Source organism: Acanthaster planci, linkage group LG10 (assembly GCF_054643075.1).
Source record: "Acanthaster planci isolate LZ-2023a linkage group LG10, COTS_SCS, whole genome shotgun sequence".
Lineage (NCBI taxonomy): Eukaryota > Metazoa > Echinodermata > Asteroidea > Valvatida > Acanthasteridae > Acanthaster > Acanthaster planci.
In genome coordinates, this window is record NC_141786.1 from 9,592,336 (window position 1) to 9,619,869 (window position 27,534).

Sequence of the window (27,534 nt, forward strand, 5' to 3'; positions counted from 1 at the left end):
TACAAAGGCTTGAACTATGGAATGCAGGTCACAAACGACATTCTAAAACTCGTTACAGAAACGCAGTCACAAGCAATGCCTGAGGTTCTTGCACACTTGTCAGATTTATTCTGCATCCATCATAGTTAACTTACGAAATGCTTTTTCAGAGTGAACAATTTACTGCTCGCTTTATGAGCTCGAACTTACTGGTTTTCAGCTTTGCCCAACAGAACACAAAACTCGATTTAGTACATTCTGATAACAAATTTAACCTACAAGTAGTTTTAAATTCCCAGGACCCATTGTGATTGCAAATTACAGATTACATTCCAAACAGGGAAATTCACCAGAGGGTGTGAATGCCACATTCAGCAATCATGTAAACAAGTACTTTTCTTTTTTTCAGCAGCAACACACTGTATGTACAGAACACACGACAATCTTGAGTAAGAGAGGAACTCCCTACTTTCGTAATGGAGGAGGCAATCCACACACCTTCCAACAAAATTTAGGCCGATACATGTAAAGCCCTTCCATAAACAGAATTAAGCATGGCCGAAAAACGGCTTTTCAGTACAAGCACAGGTATGTGCAGGATAAATTATTGGCAATAAAATTATCCAATTACTTTACTTGGCCAGTCACCTGCCATCAACCCTGAGATAAACCAAGGTGTCGCAAATCTGTTATTAACACACCTCATATCGAAAACAACATGAAACTTTACAATAAATTAGGGCAATTTATCAGAAATGACTCGGTCTGTCAATGTACATAAAAACCAATTTTACATGAACACACGACAGTCAATAGTCGGAGGGTCTGCTCGCGCCAACCGGCTCCGAGGCCCCCCCCCCCGACAAGGTACTGGAATGAGTTTTTAAATATTCTTCTTGTATAGCACGTTGCCAATAATTCAAACAAGTCCTCACTGAGTAGAAGTGACCCCAAACCAGGCTGAAGTAGGTAACGTCATAACCTCGAAGTAGTGGAAATTCAATTATTTATGATAATGAAGTTCCACGACTGTCACTGTCAAAGCTTTCTGCAGACCAGATTAAGACTTTGGATAGTGCTGAGAATCGTAAACCATTTATCCACTTCAACCTGGTTTTGCAAATTGTGGGTCACGTCTGATTAAAAGCCAACATTTCCATGCGTGCAAGGAACAGGACAGCTTACTGTGCACCCCACAGATGTAGATGCATTTATTACAGTAAACCAACTGTAATTTTTCGCCCCCTTTGTGAGAAAACCGATAAGCCCATCCCAGCACCCTGTACAGGAGACACGACAAGCCCGATCGCGAGGTTTTCCCTCCTGTGACCTCTCCCACAAAACCCAACTAAAACCAGGCGTACTCGATACATTGTATTTACAAGTTAATTAAAACACCACTAGAGGGTTCACGGCTGTACTTCACTCCACGCAAGGATTTCCTGCTCCTGGCAACATAGAATTTGTTCTTTGGTTTGTTCAGCACACTTCACTGATCAGGAAGAATTTCGAGCTTTTTTCGAATTTAGTGTCACGGCTACATGTGTATTTACGAGGGGATTTTCTGCTTCCAGTAACAGAAAATTTGTTCTTTCCCACTTTACCGGTCAGGAAGAATAAACTTGTATCCAATATAATATTTAATGTCCAACTAGTTTAGAATTCTGTGCTGAACTTGGTTTCGTTGCAGAAATTGTCAGGGTAAGTCGCAGTGTGTATAATACTACATGTGTGTAGCAAATGACCAATGGTCTAACCACAGTTTGGGCACCAACGTGCCCGTTGTGAATTGCAACAACAGAATACTCGGAACACTAGAGCCAGAAAATTCTTCCCTGGTGTGCTGTAACAAATAACTGTAACTGTTACTTTGTTATCAAAAGTAACAAATTTGCCACCATTAGCAATCAATAATTCTTTGCAACATCATTCTTTCAAAACAATTTATACCGTGGCCTGTTTTTAATGTCACCCAGGATTGTCGCAATGACAATTTTTCATTGTTTATTTTGATTTTCTTGGTGGTTTGTTTTTTTAATTGGGTTTTGATCTTTTTATATACATGTAGTGCTAAGCCCAGATATCCACAGGGAAGACATTTCGTCACTTCGATCTTCTCCAAATCCCTTCTTTTTCTAGTATATTTCTGCTCACGTATGTACACAATGATGTGGACATATGGGTAACGGTCAACAGAAAAATGGTAATAACCATTTTCATTTGGTTTTTGTTTAGTTCTTTCTAATTTCGTTTTTCTCTTTCTATAGTACAAAGCCCAAAACATCCACAAAGAAGTCTTTTTTATTACTTTGATCTTCTCTGAACCACTTTTTCCAATGACAATTTTTGCTGCTCACGTATGAACACAACAATGTTGACTTTCATGGGTAGCTTTTAGAAATTGGTATTTTACATGAACTGACACTCACCACAAGGGGTCAATCAGTTCTTAAAAATCAATTTTCAAGAGTAAACCAGATACACTACACCCCTCCCCCTCAAAAACGACTGCCACAAAATTTGCGATGACCTCAGGTTTCAGTTGAAGACAAGCGAACAGGCAGTATAAAGCCTTCCCTTGGCGTGCATCTTGTAATCTTGAGGGAAAATGTCGGGGAAGGAAAACGCCCAGAACAACCTATTTACATGTTTTGGCACCTTTGCTTTGGGAGGACTTACCACTATGACTTATTCTGTAGACAGTAAGCAAACTCCTGGTTCCAATAAGCCTGCAAGTTATACCTGAATCCGATCAAATTGACAGGGATTTGATATGCAGTTCGATATTGCTCCTGAGCAATAGTCTAGTTCAGTAATAACAGGTGGGCCAATTTATTGTTCGCAACTCAGTTGCATCCTCAGATGCAATTTTTTTTTTTACTTTAAATTTAAAGTTTTTTTTTTTTTTTTTTTTTATTTTGTATCCTTTTAACCCAAAGCATATATATAATGCTTGCAATGATTTCTCATATCCCCATTTATTTTCTTTCACCAAAATGCAACTCGGTCTTTGGGCTGAAGAGTTGTGAAGGATTATTTTATCAATAAAGTGCAATACGTGTTGACCCATTATTCCCAGAAAGGTGGAGAAAACTACCAGTTTTATTCCAAAGCAGGTGTGTACACTACATCGTAGGTAAGACGGTCAAACAATTGAAGAGTACTTTCAAGATGAACAATTGCATTTCAAGGTGTGTTCATTCAAGCCGCACAAAATGCAAGCATGGTGCATGTACATGTACAATGTATGTACATCATTGAACTGTATCTGACTGAGTGAATACATGTACTTGGCTGCGGCTGGTAAGTCCACAGGCCCATGTGTTATTTCCAGCCGTAGCCATGTCATTTGGACCAAGTCTCAGTTTGTTTCGTGACTTCGGCACTGCATGTACATACCCCTTTTTTGCATTCTATGGACATAACTATAAATGCAGAATACGTGTACATGTGCACTGATATCGTACACCTCGGTGTACCACACACATTCTACACCGCTACGGGGACTGTCAATCGTTCCTTGTCAAGTTAAGCACCGGTGCAAGTTTTATAGTTTCATTAGGACTTTGTACCCCATTTCCAGGGTGTCCTGGGGGAAAAAAAGGAAACCTGGCGAGATTTCCAGGTGAACTGTTCAGTACCTAATGAACATTTTCCAAACGTTTACAATTTGTTGGAAAGGTCCTTGGCCCTCTTCCAATTTGAAACCAGAAAAATGATGCTGCAGTCGCCACGGCTGATCACAGAAAGGCCGAGTTAGTGGTGCCCAAACTTGCTTTGAGCACGGGATGGGTCGGCTGTGTTGCACACTCTAACGCTAATTCAAGGGAAGGTCTTTGACTTGGCCAATTGTTTCTGATCAGTCACACCTGAGCCAAATGCCATTTTGCTGGTATCAAACAAAAGAGGAACTTTCAAAGTATAAACACTTAGAAACCTTCATCGGTTCCCGAGTTCATCCCAAAATCAAGGTTTCCTTTGTTTTTTTAGGACAGCCTGTAAAGAAACGGCTGCTAGGCAAAGCACCTTATATCTTAACCGATACCAGGAACTGACATTCAGTCGTGCTCAGTGTGCTCATTTCCGCGCATTTTAGAGAATCAATTTATTTTTGTTTCCATGTACTGACAACCAGTACAGTGCGTCGCTTTTAGCTGGTACTCCGTGCATTTTTGTCTTCACAGACTGAAATTGATCTTAATTCCACCAATCAAGACGACTGAACTAAAGTTTTGTGTGAGACATCAAGTCTACGGATGGATGAAATTCATGTCGAACCTTTCAAAGCACCTTTCTCTGTCCTGTTTTGCCAAAGCAAATAGTGAAAACAAAAGTGTCAGTTCATGAAAACAAATGTCAGTCTATTTCGCATCGGTGCCCGATGCGCGCCTGTTCGTCAAACCGAAGTCGACGATTATGCATTTTTCACAACCTGGCAACCACTTGCCACTGAGTGTCAGTTCGTGGAATCGGTGGCGATATCGTCCGGTCAGCTGCAGTTGGCCTGGTCGGCATGCATTTGTCTACTCAGAGCCAGCACGGCTGACCCCATCACAGACTTCCAATAACTACGGGTAGACTATAGAATACAAAGTAAGGATTGCAAGGTTCTGCGGTCACACATAACTCAAGCTTGCCTTCCACCTTAGTTTATTGGTGTTATGGACTAGCCAAGGGTTATAATAACCAGTCTGTTGTCACCCCGAGGTAGACATTGTTTAGACTTGTGAATACCGCCCCAACGGGTTGCGCACACAGCAAATAATAGCAATATCACATAATGTACAAATATTTCATTGAAATAATACAGTACTTACAGGTACGTTCTCCATTTCAAGAAACTTTATAAAATAAAAAAACAGAAATCTGCCGGACCAATTTGAAGTTAAAAGAAAAGGGGCCTTCATCATACAACGTTCTGCAGTATCAACATGATTATTGCGCTGATGCCGCCGGTGATGGGCAGCGTGACAACCCAGGCCAGGATGATGTTGCGGAAGACCTTCCACTCCAGCGAGGCGCGGGAGCGCACCAGGCCCAGCATGAAGACCGAGCCCACCTTGCAGTGGGTGGTACTGATGGGGATGCCCAGCTTGGAGGCAGCCAGCACGGTGGTGGCCGCGCCCAGCTCCATGGTGAAACCGCTGCAGGCGGGCAAACGGGGGGGGGGGAGAAGAAATATCGACAAGGTTAGCATGACGGTGGCAAAAGGAAACTTGTACGCAGGCTTCGGAAAGTTAAGTTGTGCGGAGAAAAAACTGAGAAGCAAGAGGGACTGGAGAACAGTGAACAAACAAATCTACTTGGTTACCAGCAAAATGCAACTTGCGACTTGCATATGGAGCTAAACAGAAGAGGCAGAAGATTGGGGAAGGAGGAACATGCGGTGCATGAACACTTCTTCAAAAGCCACTTTTCAGAAGCGTATTTCCACCACTGTGGTTGCAAAAATCATCACACAGTGCAAAATGGGCCCAAAGTCTGATGTCGATATGTGTGCGTTACACACCAAACAGATCAACTCAATAAAGGCAAATCGCAGGCACTGTGTATGGCTTGCCAGGAAAATCAGTTAAAGGCAAAAGAATGAAAGAACCTTTTGAGGTGCAAGCAACTGCATGGACAGTCTGGGAGAGGCTCTGATGTTTGCTCAGGGTGGGGGCTATATTAATGCAAATCTCAACAGTTTAACAGACCCGTGTACTGAGGTCGACACGTTTTGATTAAACGAACACTTTTCCTTTGAAGCTCGGTATCTATCATCCTCTCCTGGCTCTCGTAAGTAAAGCCCTCACATAAACAGAGGTAATGTCATCAGTGCAGTGTCTCGTTTCCATAGAGAAACTGCCACAGAAATGAATAAAACCTAGACCAGACTGGTCTTTACAAAGGTGAGAGAAGCCACTTCTGTGCAAAGACTCCAATAATAGACACTTGTGGTCAAAGTTTCATACGTTTGGACTGTCAGTGTTCAGTTACAAATTTTAAGGCTTTATTCCTAGTAACCGTTCTTCATCTGTAGCTGACCACAAAGTGCATCTACAGTTTTGCAATTCAATACTTTATTTTCAGGCTCGTGTACGAGTAAATGAAGTGGTTGAGCTGGCTGATCAGCTGGGCCCATTTGTCAAAAAAGAGAAAGTCATTTGATAACAGACCACACACGAGTTGGTGTATAGCCAAGCTGATGAGGCAGACCTCGCGCAAGTGTACCGTTGTTCCCAGATGACCTCTGACATGTTTCAATCGGGCCATTTTGGAATGTTAAACTGGCTCACTGTTACCACAAATCTGTCTGGGAAATGTTACCAAACACCTCCAGTCAAAGTGAACGTAAAACGACTCTAACTGTACAGGTCCACGCCACGTCTAGTTTGTTGGGTCCATGCAGACACACTCCTGGAGAATGTGAATCACACGCAAAGCAGGCCTCACCTTTGCTTGCAAGCAAGGAAGTGGGAGAGTGTCTAGCCTAGGTTTTCAACAGGATGTCTAAGGAACCCACCTTGAAGGAGTGATAGGGGTCAACCTGTTGCCAACTGTCTCGATGACGCGGCGTCCCAGCACCCACAGCCCGACCGTGATGCCCAGCCCGCCGTAGAACAGGATCCACACTGGCGTGCTCTGCTTCTGGCCCACTCCGCCAGTTTGGTAGATGGACCACAGCGCTACCAGGGGGCCGACGGCATTACTGCAAGATGACAGATTGCAAAATGCACCAATATCCCGAACGATCACCCAAGTTTAAATACAGAACATCAGAAACTAATGCATGCTCTACCTTCCAACGTGCTTTGCAAATTTTCTGATGTCCTGTGAGCGAGATTTACGCGTAATTTCTGAACGATGGCGTCATTTCACGGTGAGACAAAAAACGGTACTTGCAAAATTTGTGAAAGCTGGGATGATGATCTGAACGAAGACAAGGATGGATGATGATTTTGGATAAATAACGAAATCGTTACCAGGGGCGAGATTGGAGGAAAACTAAAAATCCTCGAAATAACTGCCACATGTTTTCAGGGCCCCGGGGCAGTGTGGGGTCTACGGTACACGTATAAAGTTGCCTTTACCTAAAGGCAACCCTTCAAATACCCATTTCTTATGTTCTATATAAACTCTTATACGTAAAAAGAGTACGATGGGAAACTTGAAAGAAAACCTGAAATCAGGAAAATCCGTATGAAAAAATCCTGACAAATATCACCTCTGGTTACATACCAGAATTACACAATATTGACTTTTTCCACACAAAGCATTGTACATCTTTAGATTTGAGCCTACTCACGACGGTTCAGTGAAACTTATCGAAAAGAGGCAACTTTAAGTTGAACAAACAACTGACATGCATGCTAGCATAGACAATTGGGACTGATATCAATGCTCACCACACATCATTTCCGCCGTGGGCAAACGAGGCGAAGACGGCAGACAGAATCTGCAGAGGCCCGCACAGCTTGGCCACCTCGGGCGGGTCCACCACACTCTGCCAAGCTTCCAGGTTCCTCCGCGGGGTGCCGGCGCTGTCGGAGGAGCGCAGCGAGTCCGGCGTGGCACTGCCGGGCGTGGCGCTGCTGGGCGTGGTGTGGCCGCTCTCCATCCTGCGCCAGCCTGCGCGCATCAGGAGGCGCTGGAAGATGTTCAGGTCCGACGTGGACTGGACGGAGGTATCGGCAGTATCGCAGGAGACGTCCAGCTTGTCTGCTTTCACGGATAAGACGAAGAAAGAGATTCCAGAATGATTCTTCAGAGTGCTTGAACACCCCCTACAAGTACAAGTACATGGTGCAATTTGTACAAAATAAAAACACTATGCAGCTTGTTTTAGGGGTCGGCGGAGTTGTAATGTCTCGAGTCAATGTTTGAAATCAGATTCAACTTGAGTCACTATTTTTTGCAACTAAGCTTGAGCCCCAACAAATAACTGACTCACCTTGACTCAATTTACTGTGAGCAATGAGTCAAGCCGAGTCTCCTATCAGAAGGTTCCACTCAACTCAAGTCACTTCGAGAGAAATTAACTCAAGTCACGCAGAGACTCCTTACAACACTGAGTGCATGAGAATGCACGCACAGTAGCAAAATAAAAACCACTCTATTATTCTAATGAAAATTAACACATGCAAATTTTCCTTCAAACATGTAGATGCATGTACATGTCTCCAGGCTACTGAATGACAAAGTTGGTAACCACTGGACAAGAACAAGTCTACTCTTCAAAGTGAAATCAATTGGCTTTCGCTGTAAGGTGCAAAATCTTGGAACACCACTTCTTTGCAATCAGGGAGACACTGAAGAACGAGCCAAAGTTTGGTAGGCCGTGTTTCTTTCACACAGATCTGAATCAGGATCAGGGATCCGTCGGTGGTTATGTGGATACAAAACTGGCCCAATGGATGGTGCCAACCAGCGTAATGATCATTAACTGAGATCCAAATCAATGTGAAACAAACAGGCCAAAAGTCAAACGGTCCATATTAGGGCTGTGCCAAATATCTGAATAACTGAATATTTGATCGATTGTTGAATATTCAAAATTATTTTTTTAATTTGAATATTTGAAGGCAAAATTCATTAAAAGGATTAAAATGTCTTTTGTTTTAACCCTTTTGCGCCAGTAATTCTGTTGACGGTGACTGCTGGGCTGAGGCATGCCCTGAATGGAGGGCTTTGTCCAGCAGCAGGCCCCATTGAACCAGCAGCTGCATGGTGAATAGACTGTACGTGAGGTATGCACTAATCCTCACACAAAGCCACGGCTCTTGCTGTCTCCCGGAGCGAAGGGGTTAAATGAGAAAAACTGCACTATGGAGGCTTGTTTCCAGCAGATTCAAATGAAAAGCGTCAGAAATCATACAGCAATTGAAAAAGTAATCAATTCATTACACAATTTAAAGGGATAGAAATTTTCAACAGGGCAAGAAGTATTGTTTATCTCTTAAATCTTGCTAAATCATGGCCGCAGATACTCCTAGATGTGGGAAGCGATTATATTGATCATAATGTACAACTGTGTGTGTTATTGCAACTGATTTTGTACATGGTTTGTTCATCAACAATCTGGCAGTGGTACGACCGAACATTCGGATATTCGATCAAATTGAAGGTCGAATATGTGAATAGTGAATCATTCGAATTGACTCAGCCCTAGTCCATATGGTTCACCTAATTTAAAGAGTTACCTTGGGCTGCCCGGGTGCAGCTACACACACGAGCAAGGTCTCGCCTATCAGAGCGGCCATACACCATCTTGCATACGTGGTTTGCTCTCCAATGACACCACCTTTCGAAATGCGGACCTGGCTCACAGTTTTCAGGTGTGAGGTGATCAAAGACAGCCTGATTTTGGTCTGCCGGTTTTTCTGCCCGCGAAGTACTGGTCTCAGTATAGGGATGAGCTTCATCAGAAAGTAAAAAACCAACACACAGTGAGACTTACTCATAATCATCATGGGTTCTTTCTCCCTGGTCTCAGCAGCAGTCTTCTCAATATCCTGGACTCGCAGCTTCTGGTCGAGTTCAGCAATATCCCTCTTCTCCGAGGTGACAGATTCATCCAGGGATTTTTCTTGCGTGAGTAAATGACAAGGGAGAAATGAAGACATGAAGTCAGAGATGACGATCCTTTTTCAAAGAACGTAAGGCATAACATGCAATAAAGGGAAAAAGTGGCATTAAAGGCATTTCTACAATGAGAAATGTTTGCCAGTGTCCTATCGCCCCACGACAAGTTTTACACAATTGTCAGAATGCGTTGGGGAGTGCTCGAGACTAAAATGTAAAACCACTCATGGCTTCAGTCCCTGTGTTAAACAAGGACTATGCATGGTACATCTTGGGACTTTGGCTTCCAAATATTAGCAAAACCTCCTAGTGAAAACTCTTGCAGTTCCTGCTTGACTCCTACAGTGGCCACGACTTCTTCCGCTGAGACTTGCCCAAACGAACTTCCCGGAGCCAGAAGCAGCACGCACGTCTGTGGGACGTGACTGCAGCTGCTTAAGGCCTGTGGTTCTCACATCAGACAGGCTTTTTCTCGTAAGCCAAAGCCACAGCCACAGGACTCTTCAGTCGCAGCCTGACTAGATACCTGCCCTAATAAGCTTTGGTGCCGCCTGCAAAAGAAAGAGCCCGACGACCTGGCTCTGCATCGTTTGTGAAATGACAACCTCTCTCGGAGATTTATTACCTTTATCGATGTTGCTCTCTCTCATGTCGATGGTTACATCAGCCGGCTCGATTTTCCCATCATCCTCGCCAACAGTTGGCAGCGCAGAGAAGCTCTTGTCACCCTCTGGCAGGTTTAGGAAAAGAGGACCACTGATTTCTGAGAAATGGACTTTATGCCAAGCCGTCTATGAGCTGTGCAGCCAATGGAATATCTCTGAGCTCTTCGATTCCTAAGCCTTGCCCTAGCCTCTGGCACTTCAATGCTGTTCTACTCATCAGGGAACAGGGGTTACTATCAAAAATGGACAATCGTGTACCCAATTGCAAATCACTGCTAGAGCATGTCGGAAGGAGCATCAGAATTTGTCTGCTGGTCAGGGATTAAATTAATGGAGATTTCTCTCATTCACTCACAATCACAGTTTCAACAAAATGCCATTTGTTCATCCTAAAACTCCTCAGTCTTGTAATTTTGAAAAAAGTTCTTTGGGCACCCTGCGTGTTAGGATTAAATTGCTTATGGATGGAATTATTCCACAGTGAACACCTCCCGGGGACAGAATTAATCTTAGCTGAAAATATCAACTTCTTAAAACTACAAGTTATCAGAGAGCATAGTCTTTCACAAAACTGAGCTTCAGAAATGACAACCCCAGGTGGTCAAGATTCGTGAGACATTTTATATCTTGTGAAACTCTGAGGCAATGTTGCAGAGCGATATTTGCGACATCACCCAGCATAGGCACATGGACACATCAGAGTTTGACGCACTTGACTCAACCTCAATCACTGAGCTGTTTAGTGCAAAGACTATGGCAATTACTCAAGCATGGGGACAAGGATAACACAGACATCACCCTGCAGTACATGGAGAATTTGCCGGTATGTGTTTAAACATCCTCCGCGTTTCAGGCAAAAAGAGTCCTTATGTGCCAGCATGTCCTTTGAAGCAGAGTGGTTAATGTGACAGTTGTTTCTTTCTTGAATTTTCTTTTTCAAAGAATCATTCTGAATGTCATTTGGATATTTCACACAGAGGCTCTTTCTCTGCACCAACCTTTTAACTTCCTCCGCAGTCGAGGGACAACCAGGAACCACACAGTCAGACCAGTGATGAGACCAACGCCCAGACTGATGATGACTGTTCCCCACACAGGAACTTTATTCAACCCCAACACTGCAGGTGAAATAAAGAGCGGGAAAACTTGAAATATCTACTTCATAGATATGCGGTCAGTTTGGCTAGGAAGAGCGTGGTGTGTAGAGGGGTTACAAATTGAAGTTGTTTAAAAGTGGCAACTCAAATTGACTCAATGGTTTGGAAGGATTTGGAAAGGCTGATCTGGGTTTGAGTTGGGTGATGTTGGGTTACAAAATGCAGTTGTGGGGGGGAGGGTCTGGATTTGGTTTAGTAGTATTGGAGGGTACCAGTAAGGCTGATCTGGGTTTGGGTTGGGTGGTGTTGGGTTACAAGATGGAGTTGTTTGGGGGAGGGGCTGGGTTTGGTTTAGTAGTATTGGTGGGTATCAGTAAGGCTGATCTGGGTTTGGGTTGGGTGGTGTTGGGTTACAAAATGCAGTTGTTTGGGGGGCTGGATTTGGTTTAGTAGTATTGGTGGGTATCAGTAAGGCTGATTTGGGTTTGGTTTGGGTGGTGTTGGGTTACAGAATGCAGTTGTTTAGGGGGCTGGATTTGGTTTAGTAGTATTGGTGGGTATCAGTATGGCTGATCTGGGTTTGGTTTGGGTATTGTAGGGTTACAAAATTTAGTTGTTTGTGTGTGTAGATTGGGTTTAGTAGGATTGGTGGTTATCAGTTTGGTTGATCTGGGTTTGGGATGGGTGGTGTTGGGTTACAAAATGCAGTTGTTTGGGGGGCTAGATTTGGTTTAGTAGTATTGGTGGGTATCAAAAAGGCTGATCTGGGTTTGGGTGGTGTTGGGTGACAAAATGAAGTCAATCAGTGGGGGTTGGATTTGTTCCAGTGGTAACACTGGCTTCGGGTAAGCTGATCTGGGCTTGGGTTGGGTGGCACGGTTATGTACAAAATGCAGGTTCCTGCATGTAGGTGGGAGTTGGTATGGGTTATAAAAATGTGTGGATGTACATGTTTTGAGCATGTTGGGCGAGGCTGATCTGGGCTAGGGTTGGGTCAGGGTTGTAGGGGAGGGGCTGGGTTTGCACTGATCAGGTTTGGTTAGGCGAGATGCCTGGAGATGAGCCCATAATATGCAATATTACATGGGGAAAGGCTGGGTTAGCAGTGCGTGAACATAAGCAAGAAAAAGTAGGGCAGAAACCGATGTACATGTGCATTGTACATGTAGTACAAAGGAGCAATTTCATGGAGCTGCTTAAGCACAGAATTTGCTTAAGCACAAAAAAACCTTGCTTAATAAGCAAAGGTTACCAGCTCAAACTCTATTTGATTGTCATGCTAACCCAAACCACAGGTATGCTAACCAAAGGTATTAAAATATCATTCCAAAAATATACATCACAAGAAGGTTTGGCTGGTAACCTGATGTTTGCCAAGCATGGTTTTTTCATGCTTACAAAAATTTTTCGCTCACATGTAAGCAGCGCTATGAAATTGGCCCCCGTTTTGTTCTGTTGTCAGCTATCAATCAAGCATACCGGTGACAAGAACGCACTCTCATGCAAGTCGTCATCAGGCACAGAAGTCAAACCACCAACAGTGTTCTGCTTTCGGGACTTTTACATTTGGTTCAATCTATGAATTTAGGGTGACCCAAGAGTGACCTTTTTTCGTCCCTGTTACCTCTGACATGTACATGTACATGTATACTATCTGACATGTTTGACGAGGGATGTATCACTGAAATTGATTTCAAACTATTTTAATCACCTTAACAGGTAATTTGCAGTACTTATTCAGTCTTGGAAAATAAACAATTGAGTTCTAAACATTAAAAACCAAATGCCAGACGTGACAGGGACGGGAAAAAATTGGACCCCAAATTTATAGAATGACCCATTTCCTTGGGAAATTCACGTTTTGTCCAGCCACATCTATTTCTGGTCCAACGCCAGAAGTGGTCGAAGAATGACTTACACGTAGGCATGTCAAACTGAAATGCCACGCTCTAAGTTAGGATGGGTTGGGCTGGGCAGGACGATTGGAAATGGTTGGGTTGGAATAGGGTCAGGCAGATTGCATGCAGGTCTGTAGCCTCGAGTAAACATACATGTACAATGCATGTATTCAGTCAGTTATGGTGGTCAAGCTCCTTGGGTACACAAATTTCCATTTAGTGTGAATAAATGTGGACAGCAGCTTCACTACTAATCAGCAAACTACGCGTGAATGCACGGGAACAGATCACGAAGGTCGAATGCCCGGGGCGGGGGGACTAACACTGAGACGTTGTTTTCCTACTCACACTCGGGTCCATCAAAGGTGATGGAAATCATGTTGACCAGCATCACCAGTGTGTAGCAAATGGGAAGAACCTTCAGACCTGGCTCCAAGGGCTCGTCCTACATGCAAGCAGAAAAATAAACTTTTAGCATCGTTGCCGTCGTGCAGTGATCCAAATACATGTAATTCATTTCACATGATCTGCCTTTCCCCAATCAGATGAGAAGATTGTATTCATGACATTTTTAAATCTGTGCATTGGTACAGAAACTCCCCAAAATGACTAATTCCGAAACAGTTAAACATGAGTACAGGCACATATACATGGGCAAGCCCTATCAATGCCTCTACCAATGTGGGAAACCCCTCCAAAAAGTGCAAACATATCGGGGAATGAAAGACAACTTGTTCATCTAGTTCCCTTCCCTTCCAAGGCATTCAAAAAGCGCGGAATGTAGCCCCACCCGTCAGAAAGGCCAAATAAGGTATAACAAAAATTATTCGAATTTTGGCCCCCTCAAAACAATTTTGGCCCTGCCCCCCCCAAAAAAACAATCTGGTTCCGGCTATACCCTTATGAGTTGATACAAGCTGTGACACCTCACTCTGTGCAGCATTAACATCAATACTGACTACCACCGAAATAACCCTGAAATTCCAATTCACAGCAGTTTTAATTAATTTTATAGCTCTGGCAACTACAAACATCATTGGATTTGCAAAACTGTCCGTGAGGACCAGTAAACGTGGCCACTTGACAATTGTTGTGTGTGTGGTTTGGGGGGGGGTGGCTTTTTTTGCTGACATACATTAAACCAAACTGTATAAATGCACAAGCGAATACTTTTGACTTTTTCACTTTATTGTTGCCTGAACCTGAACAGATGCTCAGGAAAAAAAATCCCAAACTGTGAAGGCAACGACGCCAAACAAAACTTGGAAGCATACATGTACATGTACCAGCAAATGTGTCAACTATAAAAATTACAATGGCATGTTGAGGACATCTCCATGTTTTATGTGCCGTCACCAACAAAATGCACATGCCAATTTTTCTAAACAAGCACTCCGTACGGACAGCATCTTTGTCGCATCCTTACTAGTAGGTTTTGTTAAAGATGGAGCCAGCTAATGGGGAACAAACGCACATGCATTCTAAGAAACTCCAAGTCCGGTTATCTGAAATAACCATGAGGCAATATTGATTGGTTGAAATGTGGCACCTCAGGCTAATTAACTTGGGAACACTGAACCCCCAACGAGTGTGTGTTGGTGATTGACAAGTACATGATGCCCAGCTCAGTGTACATACATGTATACATGCAGGCTGCGGCTGGACCCCATGTCCATGCGTACATTTGAAGTACATGTAGGAATGCCAGCATCTACCACGAACTCTGACTGAACTGCACGTGCAAACACGTTCGGGTCCATAATGAAAATCTACATCCATGTATGTACAGTGCACTCAATCACCCCATCACATGTATGTACAGTGCACTCAATCACCCCATCACATGTACAGTGCATGTTCGTGCTCTGTACGGTACATGTCCCGGGCGAGACACACTGAACATTCCGTGACCTTGATTTGTACACGTGGCTTTTTGCCACTTTGATTTCTTGAACTTGTTGCGGGGCATGAGCTACAGCTGTAGAAAGAGATTTGTGGATATTGGACGGTGCTGGCACACAGGCCTGCAACACCACGGATGGGTGGTCACGGCATCACTTTACCCTGCTCTTTTGCCTAGACGTCCCTCATATGCACAAGTCAGTCACAGTGTATTTTCCAATAGATGTGCTTGCTTGTTTACCCTTTAAGAATGTGACTTTTGGGGGGTACTGCCAAGAACATTAATGTCATAAAAAAATATTTAATACACACATCCAAACTAAGGAAAGTAAGAAATTAAGTCATATATTTCATTTTGCCAATGAGAAAGATTCAGCTAGGATCAAAGCATCACAGCTCTTACGTTATTGCTTTGAATATTTCAGGTCTAAGCACAGGAAGCAAGCTGCTCGCAGCAGTTCGTATTTAAATTTTCAATTGCAAAATTTTTTTTTCCAAAATTTAAGAGACAGGCCCCTCCTTTCAACTCATGTAGTGGTATTACTTTGTCACAGACCGAAGGAAATAATGAAAAGAAAACCATTTCTACGTCTACGGTGCTAGACTAGCCCTGAAAAAAAGAAATTACCTTGTTCAAAACAAACTTCTTGTAGAGAAGGAAAATGATGGCCGACATGACTCCAGACAGCAGCGGAGAGATGAACCAAGACGCAACTACAAATTAAAAATGGACAGAGTTTCAAAGTAAATCAACGACTACACAGTTCAGGGCACGTGAACGTGGGTTCACCTTGCACGCATTGAACACATGATCCATGGTGGACGATGGATGCCGTTCTTGCAGGACAAGATTTGAAGATAGTGTGAACGCTCCAAAGCAGTGTATTGCACTACTCGGAGAGAGTGCCAATCAATCAGATGCTATATGTTAAATTTGTCTGGACTTTTGCTACAGCCCAACGAAATCGCAGAGCAGCACTTCTGGCTGAATGTTCTCTTAACAGTTGACCTCAACCTCAAATAGTGTACATACATGTAAAATGTGACCGCGCTTAGCATATCTGAAGTCAAAGCTCACAATTCCTTCTTTTATGATTGATTCTGACGGATGACTTCTTATCTTTCTGAATTGCAGCTCAGTTTTCTTAACCCTAACAGTCCTCAACCCTACAATTTCAATATGATTTCACATACACCCCGTAAAGAACTTACTGATGAGTCCAAACTTGGTCCAATTCACTCCTTCCGTCTGAAACACAACCAGATGAAAGCCGATCATCGCCCCCACAATGCTGTGCGTTCCCGAAACAGGCAGCCTGAAATACGTTGCCACCAGCAACCACACACATGCGCCTAGAGAGAAAAAGGGGGGGGGCAGAACAATAAAACAAACAACGTTTAATGGATGAATGTTAAATCATATATTTCCGGTGATGAACGCAAGGTTACCTCGAAAGTGATCACTGTCACCAGTAAGCCTAAAGAAACCCGTAGAGAGGAGACAACGAGAACTACGATTGTCAGAGGTGGGAGAAAAATCGCAGGAGAATGGTTCTGGGCCAAATCCAAGGAGTCGGGTAGTGACTGCAAAAACCCAAGCCGCGTGGACCAAGCCAGGAATCGAACCTGGGCCGCAGAGGTAAGAATTGCAAGGAAGGAGCCACTAAGCCAACTTCCAAATTTTTTTAGACATTTTAATGACAATGTAGTTGTGGAACCCTCAAATTGTTTTTCCTGCACTGAAGTTGAGGGGTTGATTTATCCTCAAATTGTCGGTTGACTTTTGACTCTATGCACTGGAGAGAGTTGGCGAACAGATGTGTTTTGAGTTGACATTTAAATCATTCCAGAAAAGGGCAGTTTTTGATGTGGTATGGAAGACTGCTCCGAGGTTCAGGTGCAAAGAACTGGAAGGCACCCTATGATTTGGTGACTACTGGACATGAAGTCAGTGAGAAGATGTTTACTGCTTGAGCAAAAGTTCTTGATGATTAAAATTTGGTAATTAATTCTGGCGATAAACCAAGGCCGTTGCATGTGTGCATCTGTGTATCAAAACCAAGGTTCAGAAAAGTCATTGCATACATGTACTAACGAAGGAAATACGACGTCTCTTTTTTTATGTGTGGACTGTGCAACGTTTTTCCCACGGCCTTTTATTGCTTGTCTGCACGTCTTTGTACACGTGCACCTGAGACAAGTGCACAACAAATAAATTTACTACACGTGACGAGTGGCAACCAGTTGCCCACAATGCTCTTCGGGGTTAGTCTGGCTGAAGTACATCCAACCCATGTCGGCCTGGGCAGGGTTTGGACCCAGGCCTCAGGGTGAGAAAAGCAACCTAACCATGATCACCCTGGGCAGGGTTTGGACCCAGGCCTCAGGGTGAGAGGTGAGGAGAGCAACATCACCCACCATGCCAACTTGGCTCCTAGCCCTCACGTGTAGACACCCAGCTCTTCCACTGCTACATGTCGCTTCCATGAAAGCCCCCTCCCCTCCGAATCACGGGCCATAGTTTTGAAAGTCAACTGGCGGCACAGTTGGGAACAAAAGTGTTGGATTTTGCAAGAAGTCCTTCGAGTTTCTGGCGAGGACTGTGCGGCTTTTCATACTGCACCACCATTTTCAAGAAGAGAAACTTTGGCCCTAAATCATGATTTTTTCAAACTTCTGTTTTTTGGCAAAATTAAAAAGGCTCTGTAATACCTACAATTTGGTGTAATTATATTTTACCACGTCTACTGAAATCAGCAAAATCACGAAGATCTACATGTACCTAGGGTGAATTTCAACTACCAAACTGCATTTTGTGTTTAAAATTTTCACAAAGAGGTAAGTTTGTTTTCCATAAATCGACAAGTAGAATTAGCAATAAAGGGCAAATTCATGGGCAAACTTGTTTTACTGTTTTCAGGAAGAGGCAAATTTGATGCTGGAAATGTATACAAATGTAACAATTTTGCACCCGGCAAGTGCTCCAGCAAAAAAGCATGTGTTTTCACAAATTGACAAAAGTCGCCTGAATAGCGTTTTTCCAAAGAGGCAAATTTGTTTGTTTACAAAATAAACAATTATTTATTGACTTCTACATGTACACGCATTCTTTTTCAGTTCTGTGTCATTTAAGATTCCCTCTTCCATGCAGTAGCATTGGTTGAAGTCAAAAACATCTTAATACTGGGGGAATATACATTTACATGTGAGCGTTTGCAAAAAGAAATCAAGTTCAGATGCGATTTTCTCAAAACCTAAATGTAGGTTTTACAATCCGGTGAGACATTCGCCTCTTCGTGAAAACGTTCACGACTGTTGCCCAGTCCACTTTGCAAGTGTGAGGAGTACCATGCAAGTTTTGTGCATTTCCATGAACACAACTACAAGGTAGAGCTTACAGGTTGCAAGTAAATCTGGAATCAGTCATTCGATATCTTTCCCACATCAATATCAGACCAATACACCTTTTTAACGAGTCCTTTGACAGACTGCATGTGTGATCACGGGCACACGATCACTCGGTGAACATGTGACAGTCATGTGCAGGGCTGAGCATGTACATGTAGTACTGCAGCACCTGTGGCCATCCACACTTTGCACATGTACCATGCCATTGGCACAGCCCCATTCCCACTTACCTACAGGTGCACATGTAAAAATTCACATTTCTGACCATCTGGTGAAAAGGGTCAACTGTCAACACTTTGTATTTGTTTGCGAGTAAATATTTTGCTGTTCAGTGACGTCCCAAAATGACATTTACGGAAAATATGGTACATGTACATGTAATTTTCCTGTTCAGTGATGTCCAAAGATAACCTGCAAAAAAACAGATCAGTTCGGCAACCACACACATGTACTGGACAGAAGTCCAGCCTTCGGAATATTAACCTGTTTTCTGGAATGGTTAAATATTTAGATAATGTACATGTACACAGACCAACCGCTATTCAGGTTCAGATTGCTGGGTTATAAAACACGTGTCAGAAAATGACTGTAAGGACTACACACTCTGGCAAGGTTGAGCCAGCTAATGCACATAGCCGGCCCAGCCTTGCCAGCTACTTTTTCTTGTTTTCTTGCCCTGTCTGTTTTTTCCTTTCTTTTTTTTTTGTCAATGTTGTTTTATTCGTTCAATATTATATCAATATTCAATATTGAGTGAAAATGATGTTCTTTTGCCGCCTCGTGGTTGGCCCGAATCACGGTTTTTGGACACAGCCTCATGCGTATGGTATTTTGCTTTTTGAAAACACATACAGTAGACACGAGGTCAAGTTCTGCGAATTAACTTGCAGAAACCTTCTTGTAACATTGATTTTTTTTTCAAGTTCAACATGCAGTTGTTGAACTGCCCGGGCTAATTTAAATGACAGTTTTCTTTTCCTTTTAAGGTTGGAAATTACGTTTAATCAGAAAACTTTCCCATACCATTTTAATCAAATGATTAAATGTTTTGCTAACCCTTTACAGAGGCTGCCACTGCCAATCTCGGTGTTTTTTGCATAATTACACGTACATGTATATAATTTAACAACGCACACAGTCAAACCTATCTAAAAATGTACAAATGTAGATTGATGTTGGGGTACTTAACAAAACAAGCAATGTTTAGTGTTTTGGAATTCACTTTTTTTCTCCAAAAGTACACGGATGCTGAAAGGGAAAAGGTGTACCGAAAATTGGATCCCATTTACAGGCATTGTTTACGATAAAAATGAATGCCAGATTCCATCAATCAAAACGTCAAACCTCTGGAAGGGTCAGGTCAACCATTTGGAAGAATGTGTAAACATATTTGGAACTTTTATTAATTTAAACGTGTACATGTAGACGTTTCACCCTTTAATATTCACTAGTAGTAGAAAACCATTTTTTGTCCCCCCCTTCATAGATTCCCTGAGCAGAGAGCGGAATGCTCAGAAAACAGGAAATGTGCCCCTCAGCTGACTTGGCCAGCTCAAGGTTGCAGGAGATGAAAGGGAGACGCGATCAGGCGCTAATGTAGTGCGAGTGTATGCCTATCAGTGATGATCAGTGTGCGGTTTGTGAAGAAAATTGCAATCATTACACCTGAGTTATCCCCAAATGTCCTGAAGGTACCACCAGGCACACATACATGTCCATACCGTATATACGCCGACAAACACTTTTTTGGTTTTTTTTTTGCATCATTACAGGCACTGGAAGAAAATCTCACTGAAAGAAAATCCAGACAAATGCGATGCATGCACGAGCATGAATCAGTTGTGTCCCTCGGAGACACGAGTATCGATCTCCAGAATACACATTACTGTACAAGCATTAATTTATAAAATGCACATTGCAAATGGTGGAAAAATGTCCCTGTACAAAACGACGCACGATATCAGTAAAACATTTTGTAGAAGAAACACACATATGAGGGTGATTCTATAAATCAGGGGTCCAACTTGGGGACAGTTTGGTGTCCTGTTACATGTGAAGTCGTTCAACTTTTCTTCATGTAAAATTGTAACCACATTATCAAATAATTAGCAGATTGAACTGTATGTTTGATCTACAGAATGTGAACAGTACTAATATTAGTTCCATCCTGAAAAGCTGAATGGTTTCACCCGTAACCGAACACCAAAATGTCTCCAAGGTGGACCTCTAATCTACATGATCACCCGTAAGTGTTCAATCAGTCTTTTTTTTAATGAGAATAGTCTTTCAATTTATTTTATTTCACCCCTTAACTTGGAGTTTTTAGTTATTTTACATTGGTTTTCTCTCTTTACAAAGGAACCATGGTACATGTTCATGTGCCTTTAAAAGGGCATCAGAATAATTTTGCTAAGTTTTTTTTTTCTTTTTTTCTGGGATGTGACCGTGAATTATTTCATCCAAGAGAAAATAAGAAAAAGAGAGAAAACCATGGTTGTGGACAACCACGGAGCTGCTTCAGTTTCAAAGGGTTTTCAAAAAAATCATTGAATAAACTTGTTAGATAATGGCCAGAAGTGGAAATACAGCAATAGAAAGTTTATTACCCATGTCATCTTGCTACATGTCACATGAGTTGTCATGTGACAATACCAGCATCAGGTAAAATCAATTTCCATCACGAACCCTTCCCTTTCTACATATAGCTATAGATCTGCGAAGTTCAATCCGACGAGACATGTACTTCACTGGTATCAGGCTTTAAAAATTGCACTTTTAATGTCATGTGACTTGTCACCCGAGGATATCATTATCACATCAGGTCAATTTTGGTCTGAAACCCTTCCCCTTTGAGTTATACACAAAATTTCAACCCAGTCGGACATGTACATGTACTTCACAAGATATACAGTGTAGTACTTTCAAGAGTGCTCTTTAAATGTCACGTGACTAGTTACAAGATGACATTAAAATCACATGAGGTCAATTTGGATCTAAAACGCTTCCCCTTCGAACTATACACAACATGTACTTCACGAGATATAGTGCTTTGAAGAGTGTCTCTTTGATGTCACGTGACTTGGCAGCTGATGTCATAATGAGAACTTGTACAGGAACCTTTTCTAGCTTGTGGCCTTATTGTGTGCCCCTAACACGAACTCAGTCAATCGATAATGGTGCAAAAGCAGTCTTCCTGTTGAAAAACATGTAAAAAAAACCTATACATACACGTATCTGGGGCAAATTAAATACTCAAAATTAAAAAAAAAATCAAGTGATGACGTCCTCATGACAATTATGGTGTTCGACTATTTGTAAGTAACTGTCAGAAGGTTTGCTAAGTATGAAGTCAATCAGATTGTTTAAAAAGATACCAAATTCAAGTACCTCGATGATTTAGTAGAAAGACATGTACAAACCCTATGGAAAAAAACTGAATACATCAAAATTCAAAAATAAATCACGTGATGACGTCATCATCACAAATTTCTTTTAGGACCTGTACATGTACCTGACATGATTATCTAAATATCTACCAAGATTGAAATTAAACAGATAAATAAAACCATCAAAGTCCCCCATCACAAAACAGAGTCAGAAAAAGGAAAAGAAAAAAAAAATAAACAACAAAAGAAAAAGCAAAGCAGTAGCTGCTTCGGCAGTACACCTAAGCAGCTTAAAAACAAAAAAAAAGTTGACTTTTTACTGAAAAAACAAATTTGAGTTTAGGCAGTGAGGGATTTCATTCCAAAATTTTTCCAACAAATTTGCTACACAATTGGGGACTGGGCATATTGGCGGGTCAGGTAGCGCAAGACAATCGTGGGACAATCAACAATTTTCTTTTATGCGGCCTAAGAATTAAAGAGAAGTACCGGTACGTGTACATACAGCCAGAAGCTGACCAAATCCGGTGACCTTCCAACAAATTTGCTACACAATTTTCTTTTTGTACACGTATAGTAAAAAATTGATTTCATGCAGCATTCAGTCAGTTATACGAAACAGATGCATAAAATGTAAAAACAGGGGAATGGGCATATTGGCGGGTCAGGTGGCGCAAGACAATCGTGGGACAATAAACAATTTTCTTTTATGCGGCCTAAGAATTAAAAAGAAGTACCGGTACGCGTACATACAGCCAGAAGCTGACCAAATCCGGTGACCTTCACCGTACGTGTACATGTATGTATGGCCTTAAATTAAAATACCCATATTTGTGTTTTGTACGGGGGTGTGAGTGGCCATTTCAAATTAAACCTGAAAACAGCAAATACATGTAGCTAAAATGTAACAAGTCCCATAAGTTTGTACACAGTAGGTACACAAACAAAACTGAAATTGAGGGTGAACATCAGAAACAAATCAGCTGAAATCAGTTAAAAAGCTGAATGTTCACACCTCTCTTTGTATCAACTTTTATCAGCAAACCCACCAGAATGGAGATCTCAGCATTTTCCTAATTGCTTGAGGAATCCTGAAAACCTGAAAAATCCTGACTAAAAAGATCCCGAAATCAGGAGAAATCCTGACAAAATCACACTCCCGCAATTTTAAAAAAAAAGGACAGGAACCTCTCACCTCCTAATGCAGCTATCTGGCCCACGATCAAAATCTCGGTCATGCCCTCGTAGAGAGTCACGTCAAAGATGCCTTTGCGGATGGTGTCCGACACCTTGGCCCCCAGCAGCACCGCCCCTGCCGTCTCAAAGAACGAGGCCAGGATGCAGGCCATGCGCAGGGTCAGCACCCGTGCCCCTACTGAGGTGGCGAAGGAGTTGGCCACGTCGTTGGCGCCCAGGCCGAAGGCCAGGACAAAGGAGATGGCGAAGCCCACCACCAGCGTCCAGACGTAGGGGCTCATGTCCATCGGGGCCATGGTTCCAGTGCCTGTCGGAAACCAGTCAGAGGTCGCCCAAGAGGGAGTGGGGATGGCCGTCGAGAAATCCATCGTCACTTGCAGATTAATAGCTACTAAGAGAGCAACTACCTCTTGACTTTAACGAGTATGATCTAAAACAGAAACACAAACAAAAAGTGTACCATACATTGTTTGTATTTGAGTCAATGCATGGTGAAGCTGGCTACATGTGCATCTAGAGAGAAAGAATCGCTTGCTTCCAATACTGGCATCTGGCTCACGACTAACGGACTACACAGCTAAGCAGAGTTCCACTCACTTTAAGAACTTAAATTGCTTTACAAAGTGCAGTCTTGTAATTCATACTTTGCACCCCAGACATTTGTTAACACGAACAGCATCTTTGAAATCGAAACGTCATCTTGCCCTTAGGATTAGCAAATATTCTTATCAGAGAAATGTCTGACAAAAGCTGCGTGGTCACGTTGCTGCTTTTTTAGTTTTACATCTTATTGTTACTGTTTGTCAAATGTGGGTCAGAGGAGAATTGATTATGGTTTACACAGTATGTACATGTGCATTGTAAGAACCTAGTTTACAAGCATGACTTTGGCCTTGGCCGAGTGTTTACAGGTACATGCAACATGCTTTAAAATGACAGAATTTAAAGAATCACTACAGACAAGTTTTGTCTCCCCTTATGAAATAACAGATCCCCACCTGTAGCTTGGTGCTGCCTACAGACCTACATGTGCATGTGTAAAGTACAATGACGTAACGCAAAGTATTGTGGGTGAAAAAAGGAGACAGAAATCAATTGAAGATGGAAACGCTCGTCAGTCAGGCGAGCCTTTGTGCGACTTTAGACGGAGCGAACTTGCAGTCTTCGTGAAAGATTGAAAACAACAATGCTAATCTGGCATTTGTCGTGTGCTTGATGCACGCAATGGCACACAACAGTTAACACGAACCATTTTGGAAAATATACGTGTAGGCCTTCTCAATCTCAGGATCTTTTGGACACTTTTCCATGCACATGAAGTTCTAAAAACAGCACACTTGCTGTCGTCCCCTACCTTTCACCCACAATGCACCACGGTAAACATCGCGTTACATCATGTTTTAAGCCAATTGTATGTCAGTGCACTGGACCATAGAATGACAATCTTTTCTTCTGGGACACATCCCTACAGTACAATGTTTTAATACACTTTTTTTGACTTCTTATGAGGTGTTAATATTCTAAAATTACGTTTGCATCCCTGGGAATTCAAGTCTTCCTTCAACACAATTGAACCCCCCTCCCCGACATCAAACCCTGGGCAACCCTTGAGGGCAGGGGATCTTAATGTACGGACATGACTGACTATGTGCTACACGTAGGTTAATTAGAACTTTAGGCTTAGCAAAAAATGTACTAGGGTGTTTCCTTGAAATAAGGTGCTAATGTGCGACACTGAAGGCAAATTTTCAACTGAAATAAACTTAAATAATAAACCTGAAAATGTTACTCTTGGAAAGTCTCATACATGTATGTTTATTTTGTAGAAATGAATAGAAATACATGTAGACTGTTTTCCAGGAGTATGCATAATCAAGTAACAGTTGGCATTTCTCCAGTCAAGTTGAGCGAGGCCAACATGTCCAGATGGCTGATACTATTTCAAGCAGAAAGGATTTTTGGCAATGCCAAAAGGAATCCACATGTAACTCCATAGTAAAATGTTGATATTGAAAAATGTAACACAAAAAGTCATATCCTTGAGAGATTTGGCAGTCGCAAGGTTGGGCTTACGGATCATACATGTACAAGGCATTAATGCCCCAACAACATCAACTCTGCAAATTGGATGCTCTCAAATACCAGTAGCTGCCTACACATTATTGCTTGATAGCAAAATGTGGCATGGTTATATTGAAAAATGGATGAACCCCTCCTCAAAACATTGTAATTTACATGTACACAATGTGCCGGTAGTTGAAAAGAAAAGTTGTCATGAATGCAATCAGTTGATTTATTAGGCCATGAGAATGATTATCCAGGATTTCCGTCCTCTGCCCGCATACCGCTGAAACAGCCGCCCAAAAATATCATTATTTTCCAGAAGTTATTATTTCAGAAAAAATGTTGTTTTCCCCGTCGGGAATAGCTGAAAAAGGGCTGCCAAGACAAATCAGGAGTTTGTAGAAAGCTCGCGTACAAATGGCGTGATGCAAGACGGACTGAGAGCTAGTCTTCTTGTCAAGGTTGGTTCCCTTTGCACGGACGCGTACTGGCTATCGACGTGCGGTATGTATACCAACTAATGAATAATGAAAAAAAAAGCCTGATGGGTTTTCAAAATCCGGGATGTTCATTCTCATGGCCCTCCAAAAGCCCAGACCTTGATTTTCCTTGAAAACAAAAACTCAAGATGAAAAGTGCTGAATGAGTGGGTAATTCCTCGATATCCTGCATACAACATACACTCATACAGGTGTACACCAGTAGCTGGGCCTGCTGTGTTCGTTTGGAAATCCTGCCAGACTGCAATGTTATAATGCCTTTTGTAATCACTCGGATTACAGGTTGTGATAGTGAGGTAACAACTACTGTATTTCGAGTGTGATTCAAACACCTTTGCTAAAAACTAAACACCTGGCACAGTGGCAGCAAACTATTGGAACAAGGCTTTTTCTGGGCCAAGCAGTTTCTTGGCTCTTAAAATGAACTGATTTCAGAATTCCAAACCCTGTGCTTCTGTAGTTGAGGGTGAATTGTAAACCTTGTCTGCACTCTGCAGTGCTTTCTTTTGAGGTTCATTTATCATTTTTAATTTCCCTTCTTAAATTCTGAACACAAATCTTTCAGTAACTCATTAAGCAGCTGACCAATGACCAAGTCAATTTCATTTACATTTGCTGTGTACATGTACACTGATGCCACAGCCCTCAACATGCTCAATTCACCTGAGAAGTTGAATTTAGGCCTAAAGAATATAAATATAAAATATGAAATCCCCTCTCAATGGATTTTATTTCAGTCTGAGTAATTTATAGCCTATACAAGTACAATGTTCTATTTTGTTAGCCAGGGCGCAAGGCTTAGGCCTAATTTTAGAGTGGATATTGCAGGAGGGAGCTTGGGGGCCCATTTTCTGGAGGACACGTTTAAATAGGCCTAGGCATGCTAGGGGCCGGCTAGTACTAATATTAATAGTAGTAGGCCTAGGCCTACTTGGTATCTTAAGTTCTTAACGACATCCGGAGTTAAAGGTGGAACACTGACTGATCAAGAGTAAAGACACCACATTTTTTGGTTTCTTCTCTAACGGGTTATTTTCCGAATGGGACAGGGAAACAAAGAAGGCATAGCCGCAGACCTGAGCGGAGACTGTGCCCCCATTTAGCCATCTTCTAGGCCTATGCCCCACTTTGTACCTGCACCACTTCGCTGCTGAGGCCCTTCTCAGCTCAGGCTTCTTTGGAAAAAAACAACAAAACAAAACAAGCAAACAAACCTAGCCTAATAAACCTCCACCACACTGGCCTACATGCAGATGTCTCCCCAAGACAGCACACTTAAGTTAAACTAAAGCGAGGTAGGCCAAGTTCATCAGGTTTTTTCTCCGGATCAGAATTCTCCTGTCACAGTTGGAAATCAGAATTTGCTGGTTATTTTTGATGTTGATTAATTACCCCTCCACTTTCGACCCAAAATTTAGAGGGAAAAAATGTACACCCAGCCCAAATTCACAAACATAACGCTTACCTGCACGACCAGATTTTCACAAGGAAGAGCGGCAACAATGATGGGGGTGAAACTCAGCGAAAAATGGATTCAAAGTGGTAAAATTGAACACAAATGTCCCACGTGGAAAAATTATCCTGATCGAAGAAACTGACCACACGTACACATGTACACTAATGGACCGCGAGACTGCACCGGAGCCAGGTTGGCGCGAATTCACATTTCGAGCGCCGAAATTACGCGCGAAAATTCCACAAATTCTTTCCCTTCTGGCTGCATTTTTACTACCCAGAAACAGTTGTTTCGTCCGTTTGTAGACAAATTTTACCTCCTGAGGCATTAAATGTCAATGTTGCCCGGGTTTCGACGGAAAATGGAAGCTGTGAGTTCTATTTCCTCGTATTTTTTCCCGTTTGCTTTCAGGCAGAAA

General features: G+C 42.4%; 1 protein-coding gene across 4 annotated transcripts; it reads right to left on the reverse strand.

Moving 5' to 3' along the window:
• Window positions 1-80: 80 nt before the first annotated feature.
• Window positions 81-27,534, reverse strand: LOC110978098 (sodium-dependent phosphate transporter 1-B-like). Of its 4 annotated transcripts, none has more exons than XM_022232801.2 (11): window positions 27,433-27,534; window positions 23,095-23,526; window positions 16,318-16,458; window positions 15,734-15,819; window positions 13,552-13,648; window positions 11,207-11,326; window positions 10,169-10,273; window positions 9,419-9,547; window positions 7,368-7,683; window positions 6,485-6,670; window positions 81-5,123 (listed from the first exon to the last, which is right to left on the reverse strand). In XM_022232801.2, exons 2-11 carry the CDS (start codon window positions 23,462-23,464, stop codon window positions 4,886-4,888), a joined length of 1,788 nt encoding a protein of 595 aa, XP_022088493.2. In that variant the 5' UTR covers window positions 23,465-23,526; window positions 27,433-27,534; the 3' UTR covers window positions 81-4,885. The 4 variants fall into 4 exon arrangements, with proteins under 4 accessions (XP_022088493.2, XP_022088492.2, XP_022088494.2 ...); XM_022232800.2 differs by lacking the exon at window positions 27,433-27,534 and adding an exon at window positions 27,126-27,421; XM_022232802.2 differs by lacking the exon at window positions 27,433-27,534 and adding an exon at window positions 27,126-27,420 and having other exon boundaries at window positions 7,368-7,680.

Bases quoted from the DNA above. Each gene is read 5' to 3' on its own strand.
- LOC110978098 (XM_022232801.2), bottom strand. From the start codon at position 23,464: ATGGATTTCTCGACGGCCATCCCCACTCCCTCTTGGGCGACCTCTGAC. The intron at 7,684-9,418 runs GTAAGTCTCACT...TATCCGTGAAAG, and splicing joins AGAACCCATGATGATTATGA to CAGACAAGCTGGACGTCTCC. The intron at 6,671-7,367 runs GTGAGCATTGAT...GTCATCTTGCAG, and splicing joins CACGGCGGAAATGATGTGTG to TAATGCCGTCGGCCCCCTGG.